The 9,530-nt window shown below is 36.3% G+C and overlaps 2 protein-coding genes across 3 annotated transcripts; both read left to right on the top strand.

Moving 5' to 3' along the window:
• Positions 1 to 1,656: 1,656 nt before the first annotated feature.
• LOC8286672 (probable serine/threonine-protein kinase At1g01540) lies at positions 1,657 to 4,558 on the top strand. Its single transcript, XM_002511860.3, has 7 exons — positions 1,657 to 2,466; positions 2,790 to 2,894; positions 2,990 to 3,112; positions 3,215 to 3,385; positions 3,560 to 3,689; positions 3,792 to 4,001; positions 4,094 to 4,558. Exons 1-7 carry the CDS (start codon positions 1,883 to 1,885, stop codon positions 4,253 to 4,255), a joined length of 1,485 nt encoding a protein of 494 aa, XP_002511906.2. The 5' UTR covers positions 1,657 to 1,882; the 3' UTR covers positions 4,256 to 4,558.
• A 2,647-nt stretch (positions 4,559 to 7,205) lies between these two features.
• Positions 7,206 to 9,480, top strand: LOC8286671 (protein BPS1, chloroplastic). 2 transcript variants are annotated; one of them, XM_015729038.3, is made up of 2 exons: positions 7,206 to 7,385; positions 8,220 to 9,480. In XM_015729038.3, exon 2 carries the CDS (start codon positions 8,232 to 8,234, stop codon positions 9,288 to 9,290), a length of 1,059 nt encoding a protein of 352 aa, XP_015584524.1. In that variant the 5' UTR covers positions 7,206 to 7,385; positions 8,220 to 8,231; the 3' UTR covers positions 9,291 to 9,480. The 2 variants fall into 2 exon arrangements, with proteins under 2 accessions (XP_015584524.1, XP_015584525.1); XM_015729039.3 differs by lacking the exon at positions 7,206 to 7,385 and adding an exon at positions 7,394 to 7,594.
• The last annotated feature ends 50 nt before the right edge of the window (positions 9,481 to 9,530 follow it).

Here is a 9,530-nt window from a genome sequence, read left to right as displayed (position 1 = left end):
CAGTAGGTATGGCAAAATTTGAAACGTGAGTTGCTAGATGGTTATAGGTGAGTGCAAATTACGCAATACTTGAAGTGGCTCGAATCAGTAATTCAAATCTGATTGAGATGAAAAATCTGTAGTATTCCTATGCGATCACTTATGTTTTGATCTGTTATGGGTTTATGCCAGTGAAAGTTGATTATGAATCTTCTAATGCATACACGAGTAGAAAGCAATGGCCTTTTTCTTCTTCTTCTTTCTTTTTCCTGTCCCCTTCTAACTCTCCAATCAAATGAGAAGGAAAAATAAAGATCACCAAAAAGGAAAAAATAAATGGCAAAAACAAAAAAAAAGGGAATGTTGGGTGTTTGCAAAGTTTGAAGAAAGCACAAACCTTTTTAAAAATCTACGGAGTCCGCTGCGGTGTCTACTCAGTTCTGAGGAGGCTTTCCACTGTTGATGTTTCTATAATCAATCATTTGTCTGAGATATAATATTATAATAATAAAAGAAAAAATATCACTTGCAATTCGCAACATGCGATTGTACAGTGAGGAAATCACAATTTTTAAGTAAGAGACTGTAAATAAATAAAGAAATAATACACATGCAGACAGAAACGGAAGACTTTTGACAGCGTTATTATTGAATGGGAATGGCCCTACTCAGTTCAGTGGCCTAAACTAAAACATAATATGATTACTTAATTTAACTTCATTTGCATTAGAGTTATCAAATGATGACTTAATCAATCACTTAAAGTCACATAATAAGATGGCTAACCTTTCGCTGTACAAACACACACGACTGACTGCTTACCCATAACCTTTATTACTACACACTCACTCTAATAATAATTCATGTCTCTAAATAATTGGGTTCCTTGCTATGCGTATCACTGTGGTTAGCTCATATATATATATATATATATATATATATTAGTTTGTTTTATTTAAATTACTAAAAAATATATTTAAAAAGAAAGAATAATTTATTCATTCCAAAAAATCATACAATAAGTTAATTAAAAAAAAAAAAGGACTGGGTAGTTTAATTATGAGAGAGGAAAGAAATAATAATAATAATAATAATAATAGTAACTCAATAGTAAGTAACCAAAAGGTGAGTGAAGAAAGTTGTAATCGGTCAATCATACTAAATACCTAACAACCACTGTGTCTTTAAGTTGTTATTATGTTCACCTGCCGTCCTTTTTTGTTCAATGCATATAAATCTATACATAGTAATTAGTGTTTGACAGCAAAGTGTTTCTGTAGGATTACTACAGAAACACTTTGCTGTAATGGGTATCTTAATGCAATGAGGGGATTATGTTCCTCAAACTGGAAACCTAAAAATTAAAGAGAAGAAGAGGATCAAACATTGGGTGCCTGCTCTCCTAACATCATTAACGGTCACCTTTTCTTTTCTTTTCTTTTCTTTTTTCTCCCTTACCCATAATATATATATATATGAGACCCAAATTGGAGGTCCCACAACGGAACTCACATCACAGAATGTAGAAAACTAGAAAATCCAGGCCCATTACACACTGTCCTCAGAGGACAAGCACGTCATTTTACTAAATTCTCACTCCTCCTCCACACCTACACAGACAAACTGACAGCTCATCTTCTAAAAACAACTCTTTTTCTCCCTCTCTCTCTCTCTCTCTCTCTCTTCACTACCATTTTCTTCTTCTTTACCATTTCTCTTTTCAGTCTTCACTATTGCTTCTTCTTCTTCTTCTTCTTCAGCGACACCGCTTTCTTTCTATTTATAGACTTCTAAATATTAGTTTTATTCGTTTCCTTCCTCTCTTTCCACATTCATTTTGAATGCTTGCCGGAATTAAAGAGCAAACCAATTCTTGATGTCAGATTAAAGAAAGAAAGAAAAAATGTCAGTGTACGACGCCGCATTCGTTAACACAGAGCTGTCGAAGCCAACCTCAATATTTGGGCTACGATTATGGGTAGTCATTGGAATCTTGTTAGGATCTTTAATAGTTCTGGCTCTCTTTCTTCTCTCTCTTTGCATAACCTCTCGCCGTAAAAACAAGAAGACATTAAAACTGACCGACACTATCACCCCTCCAATCTCTAAAGAAATTCAAGAAATCGTGCATTTCCCGACACAGGACAACCACCACCACCACCACCACCATCATGCGGTTCAGGTCCCAGAGATTCAAGTTGAGATCGGTAAGACGGAGCACCGCGTGGTGTTCTCTGACAGGCCGTCTAGTGGAGAGAGCAGAGGGACTGCTAGTGCGTGTGAGACGGCGTCGTTTGGTAGTGGAAGTGTGGGTCCTGAAGTTTCACATCTTGGGTGGGGCCGTTGGTATACTTTGAGAGAGCTTGAAGCTGCTACTAATGGACTTTGTGAAGAGAATGTGATTGGTGAAGGTGGTTATGGAATTGTTTATAGTGGGGTTTTGAGTGATGGCACTAGAGTTGCTGTTAAGAATTTGTTGAATAACAGGTACAAGTTTCATTCTCTTAAAACATATAATTCAGTTAGAGCATTAAATTTTGGATCTTTTTATTTCAATCTGAAGTTTTGCAAGAAAAAATGGCATTGAAATTTTGATTTTTCTTTTCCCCTTTTATGTGTCTGTGTTCTTTATTCTTGTCTTCCATGTGGTAGAATATATTGTGCTGTAAAGAAACATGCTTTGTGGGTTATGGGATTTCTTGTCGAACTTATATTATTTTATGCTAATGACTAAAATAACATTATATAGAGGCTCTTTATCTTCTCTGTCATCAGCTCATGAGTTTTGAGATGACATAATTATTCATCAGGGGTCAAGCTGAGAAGGAATTCAAAGTAGAAGTGGAAGTAATTGGACGAGTACGGCACAAGAATCTTGTTAGGTTGCTCGGATACTGTGTTGAAGGTGCTTACAGGCACGTGTGATTTAATCTAAGTTTGAATTTTGTTTGTACCTTTTTTGATCGAGTGGTGGAGCAGATGTAACTTTCTTATTTGTTTCGTTTTGTAGGATGCTCGTCTACGAGTATGTCGACAATGGTAATCTGGATCAGTGGCTTCATGGTGACGTTGGAGATGTTAGCCCTCTTACATGGGATATTCGGATGAATATTATATTGGGAACAGCAAAAGGGTAGGACAATCGGTACTCCAAATTCTTGTTTCATGAACATGTCATGTTTAGGCATTCAATTGTCACTCAAATTCTGTTTTTTTTTTTGGTTTGTTATTGCAGATTGGCCTACCTTCATGAGGGTCTTGAACCAAAAGTTGTCCATCGAGATGTAAAATCCAGTAACATATTACTGGATCGCCAATGGAACCCTAAGGTTTCTGATTTTGGACTTGCTAAGCTCTTGTGTTCTGAGAGGAGTTATGTAACAACACGGGTGATGGGAACATTTGGGTTAGTTCATTTCCCTCTTTCAAAATTTTGGTGCTTATCTTTTCTTTCCCTTGAATTAGTAAAGGTTATCGATCAAAATACAACTTTAATTCAAAGAATACAATTTGGTCAATTTGTTGGAAGTTTTCTAATACTTATTACTAGGAAATTGACTTCATATTGTTGCTTTTCCAGTTATGTTGCACCAGAATATGCATGCACTGGAATGCTGAACGAGAAGAGTGATATTTATAGCTTTGGTATATTAATCATGGAGTTAATTTCTGGGAGAAGTCCTGTTGATTATAGTCGACCACAAGGAGAGGTTAGTTTTGATTTCAATTTGGGAAATACTCTCTCTTTAGCTCTCTTGTTCTTGGTTCTCTTTTGTTTCAAACCATAACGTGGGAGTATGAAATAATTGCAGGTGAATTTGGTGGACTGGCTAAAAACCATGGTTGGAAACAGAAAATCTGAAGAAGTAGTTGATCCTAAGTTGCCTGAGATGCCTGCTTCCAAAGCTCTAAAACGTGTTCTTCTGGTTGCTCTTCGATGTGTTGATCCTGATGCTACAAGGAGGCCCAAAATGGGGCATGTGATCCACATGCTTGAGGCGGATGACTTGCTATTTCGTGATGTATGCACTATTTCTTCTCAAACCATGAAGAAATTTCTCTGTTAATGGTTTTGTTTTCAATTCAGTTACGCATTTCTTCCTGTAATTTGCAGGAACGCCGAATTGGGAGAGAATCTTCCAATTCACGCCATGAATACGAACAAGAAAATCCTGCTGTTGCAAAATTAGGTGATAGACAGTTTGGTGAAGGCACTTCAGATACAAGTGAAGGTGATAGTAGTAGGAATCTTCATCAACAAAGTAGATGGAGATAACGTTTCTGGAGGATTAGGTGATTTGACTAATTTAAACACCCCTTATAAGTTACTGAAGACTTCTTTTTTCCTTTTCTTTTCTTTTCTCTCCTTACTTCTCTTCTCTTCTCTTTTTCCTTTTACTTTTTCTTTCAGTTTTTTACCCTTCATGTTTATTGTATCTTCAATTGGACGAGAACCATATTCTGCATTGTTTGTGCTTAGCTTTCCTTTGAGTATCCTATCCTTACTTCAATTGGATATAAATGTAAAATTGATTGAAAGAATTCATTCATTATTTTTATACAAGCCATTATTATTACATCTTCTTTTTGGTTTTTTCCCAGGTAGAAAATAAGAACTGCTTAGTAACTGTACTACCAATTCGTCCAAAATGTACTTTTTTAAGAATTAGTTATTAGCATATTCTTCTTTCTAGTCTGTTTGTCCATTCTTCTCCAGGAGAAAATTCCGAATACTCGATGAGGTTCGCTGTTATTATGTGCTTTTGTCCATGCATCTTTAGAAAAAAAGAAAATAGCAGTTTTTCATCAATCATTATAATATCTATTATTATTGGAGTGTGAAATGATAGAAAGAGCAACGCCAGTATTCGCATTATTTTACAGTTTGATTTCTTGATATATATATATAAATGATATTTCAACCTAACGAATGACTGCGGTATATAAATATGAGAGATTATAAATACTGGTATTGAAATGCAAGGATGATAGTGCATTTGTGATTACGCCTTCTTTCTTCTCAACGTATCATCTACTTGGCATCGCTAGCTTATGACTCGTCTCCATCACCGATATGGGCGACGGATATGTTTACCAGCTAGTTTTATGGAAGTATTTGGATTAACATCACTGCCAACTCTAAAATTGGATGGTTGTGGGATATAGACACAGTAATCATCCAATTCTTTCAAAGCATATAAGCTTTATTCATGTGCATTTTCTTCTAGTCTTATTGGGTTGGACCAGCCAGCTGGGCCGCAGCCGAATGGGACCTGATGGCTCCCTGCTATCACCTTCGTTATCAATGCCAGAAGATGCAATTACCCTTCGAGCATGACACTGACATTTGGCAGATTACACCTATTGAAGTAAGTGTGGTCATGAATTGAAAGTATGTGGTGACCGCTCCTCTCGTGTCTTTATCCGGACTTCACTGTTGTGCTATCATCCTAGGTTCATTTTTTAGTCTTATTCGAATATGCTGCTGGGTGCTCAAGTAGGACACGCAGGTTAAATTCTTGAAGTTCTGTCTGATGCATGCAGAGGATCAAATTCATGCCGGCAACACAAGATTGGCCCATCAGTTAGCGGATCTCACAAGCTTTCTTGTGGATACTTGGGCATTTTTTTTCCACAGGGTTTAAGATCCTTTCTCAAATTATTATTTTTTTCTCCTGATTTCTGCTGTGATATACATGGATGCCTGTTCAGAAACGCGTATTCATATCCCCACTAAAGTAATACTCCTCCTCTTCCTTTATGTTCTATTGAGGGTCCAAGGAGCGTGCATTCATGTGAGTCCCTTTAATGTGGATAGTAAATTTGGTGGTGTCAAACAATTTATGTCCATTATAAATCGAGGTGATTTATGTACGAGGAACTCATAAGATATTCTGCTCGTTTTTCTTTTTGTTAAAAAAGGAGACATGGAATTTGCAATCTGTTGCATTGTTTGACTCGATTTATTGCTGATGGGCCATGCTTTTGGCATGAAAGAGAAGTTGTTTTAGATTGGAAGAGTAACGAGTGTAGAGTGTGCATTAAAGAGTTTGAAAACACTGTAATCACAGGAGTAGGACAAGCTTGTGTAGATTCTTGTAAGGAAAACAAAGTAAAGCTAAACAAATTTCCAGAATTTCGTATTTAGTCGAGCACTCTGTGCATCTTCCTTTCCCTTTTTCTTCTTATACTAAAAGCATCACATGCTTGGTTGATTGATACGAAAAGCAAGCTAATTTCTAACACATTTTTTGGCAAGTCCTGCTGCTATTTCCATATCAGGAAATGCGTTTCTTTCTTTTTAAATAAAAAAACATTCACTACTTTTTATTACATGGTTGCCTCTCGTCATTTTTATTTTTATTCATGAGAAACGTAATCGATGATGCTAAATAACATGAAATTTATCCAATAAAGTTTAGTATGGTTTTACTGGATTCGATATTTGTCTTAGTTCCAGCCCAACGAATGTGACTCGTCCCATATTTTCTTATTTCTTGGCCCACGATCTAATGCTCGTTTTTAAAAGAGAAAACTGAATAAATTAACAAACCACCCCTAAATTACTGATTATTATTGTTTCATTTTCTATAACATTTACTCTGATAAAAATTAAGTCATACTATTTAATAGATAAATAAATATCATTTGAAATTATAAATAAAATATACACAATAATAAATAAATAAATAAATAAATATTAATACTATTAAATATAATATCATTAAGAGATAATGATATTTTGCTTTCCTCTGGAATCATATTAAGTGCTTATTTTAGATACAAAATAATTTAACAAATGTATGAAGTTGGACAAACCTGATTTCTCGAATTTTTCTGATAAAATAACGCATTAGTTGGCAAATAAAGTTTATTAGGGTTAGGGCTTTAGACAAATTAGAAGAACAGCCAAAACAACGTCGTCTTTGTTTATTTCTCGATTGACCGACAAAGCTCTTCTATCCGTTGGATTAACTAATCAAGTGGCCTCTTTGTGGTCCCACACCTTCCACCCCCTTTCGTCCTAAACAAAATAGTAATAATAAAATAATCAGGCACTACTGTACACCGCCGCCCTAAGATAAGCATTATCTATCATTTAACGTCACATGAGCTTTGTGTCCCAAACGGCCTTATCAAATGACCCATTCATGCCCTTCCACGTGTAGCGCCCGTGACAAAATTCTCTAACACAGCCTGTGACTCCATCAAAACCTTGGTCAATAAATCATCACCTAACTTTTAATTCTATTTTGTTTGGCTGTTGATTGGAAAATTAAAATCAACGATTATTTGGTATCAACAATTGGTGATAAAGTCCAAATTCTCAACCACGCAAAATTTGTGCGACGCGTTTGAAACTTTCTTCGGAATTTCACAGCTTTAGCCGGCGAGTATCAATTTAGGTACGAATCTCTCTATATCCTTATAATCCGTTTCGAACACAGGTGTATTCTTTTCGACTCTCTTTTCTCTCTCTCTTTTTTAGATCTAGGTCTAGTATTATGGTTTGCTAGAAAAGCTTTTGGGTTTGATTTTTTGTTTGTGACAATCTGTGACGGCTTTTTGTTTATCTTCGAGTAATCGCTAATTAATCCAAAGATCTAACCCTTAGGTAAGTTTCTATTTATCAATTTCTATTTTTTTTGGTTAGATCTGAATGTTGTTATAGTTAATTATGTGCTTGAGGTTTGTTTGTTGCTTAATTTCTGTTGTAAGATATAACAGAGATGCATTATTTGTTGATTCTCTAAAGATTTACTCTCACATGGCTTTTGTTGCTGCTTTTTTAGTGATTTTGTTCGGTGTTAAGAACTCTTTGTACTAGATAGTTTTCCTTTTTTAAAGATGTTCTGATTGGACTTCAAATTTGTATTAATAGGTTTTCTATTATAAGAGGTTTATACAAAACTTTTCTTAGGAGTCAAATGGATGGTTGTCTGTTTATAGGTGTGTTTTCCATTACCTTGTTTAGGTTCTGGTTTGTTCACAATTGATGATTTTAGATCTCGTTTATTTATGCCTCTATTGATCATACGGGAGGGTGAGTCTTTGTGCAACAGTGAATTGTTGCTCTTTGGTGACTGAAAAGGTCATGGGTAGAAGTGGTGGAGGTAGCCTTTTTGTAAAAAAGGCAGGCAGGGGGTTTCCCCCCTGTGAGTACTGTTGCACCAAGAACACCCTTTCCTTTTCTTGGTTGATATTGAGATTAATGATTTTGTTTGGTGAATTGCTTACAGTAATTAGTCAGGATGAGCACACCCCAGGAGCCACACCGCCCTTTCTTTTCATTTGGAAATCCTTTCCGGATGATGTCACCAAAGGGCTCTCAGTTGACCCCTAGGCTTCTCTCTTTGTTGAATGCTTTCGAAGAGACCTTGGTGGAGAGGTTGAAGAAACTTATCCCAAAGGACAAGGATGATGTTCTTAGCTTAACATGGATGAAATCTGCAATGGAGTCACTTTGTGAGACTCACACTGACATAAAGACCCTGATTACTGATCTTGAGCTCCCTGTAGCAAACTGGGATGAGAAATGGATAGATGTGTACCTGGACATCAGTGTGAAGTTGCTTGACATCTGCATTGCCTTTAGCTCTGAGCTTTCCAGGCTTAATCAAGGTCATCTCTTGCTTCAATGTGTCCTTCATAACTTGGAGTCCAACACTTCAAAGCAATTTGTGCGGGCCTCTGCTTCCCTCGATAGTTGGAGGCAACACATCAGTTCAAAGAATCAAAGAGTCGAGAACTGTCGCTCCATTTTGGAAAATCTTAGGGGATCATTGAATTTGCCGAAGGTTAAGAACTCTGCTAAAGGAAAGGTCTTGATGCGCGCAATGTATGGTGTTAAGGTGCAGACAGTATTTCTATGTAGTGTCTTTGCTGCAGCCTTCTCAAATTCTTCAAAGAATTTGTTAGTTTTGGATGTCTCTGACACAATCAAGTGGGCGCAAGCATTTTCTGATTTGCAGACGAATCTCAATGTGGAAATTAGAGAGAAATTTTGCCATGGGAAGTTTACAGTTCTGAAAGAATTGGATGCAGTTGATTCAATTGTGAAGAAGTTGTATCCTATGATTCAAGATGGGGTGGGACCTGTTGAAGTGGAAGCATTTGAAAATTCTGTTTCAGATTTGAGAAAAGGATCAGAGAAGCTTTCTCAAGGATTGGATCTTCTTGCAAAGCAAGTGGACGGCTTTTTCAAGATAGTTTTGAGTGGGCGTGATGCTCTACTTTGTAAATTGAGGGAATCTGGTGCAGTCAATGACACAACCTTAGGGACTAACGTAGGAGAACAGCTTGTAAGATGAATACATTTAGAGCTAACTGTTTTTATGTATACAAATGGTTTAGGTGTGAGATGTTTCCTTAGTTGTACTATCATGTATGGCTTATCATATTATATGTGGTGTGAGGTATTCTGTGGTGTTTTGAAACTGGTTTGTAAAAGTATATGTTGCAATGAAATGTTAAGGATACATGGAACGCTTTCTATTGTTACTGTGTGCATTTATCTCTCCCCCTTTCCCTCTATAATTTCATCAATTCTA

The sequence above is a fragment of the Ricinus communis genome, chromosome 1 (assembly GCF_019578655.1).
Source record: "Ricinus communis isolate WT05 ecotype wild-type chromosome 1, ASM1957865v1, whole genome shotgun sequence".
Taxonomy (NCBI): Eukaryota; Viridiplantae; Streptophyta; class Magnoliopsida; order Malpighiales; family Euphorbiaceae; genus Ricinus; species Ricinus communis.
Note: the sequence above shows the minus strand (reverse complement) of the source record. Positions and strands in the feature narration are given on the sequence as shown.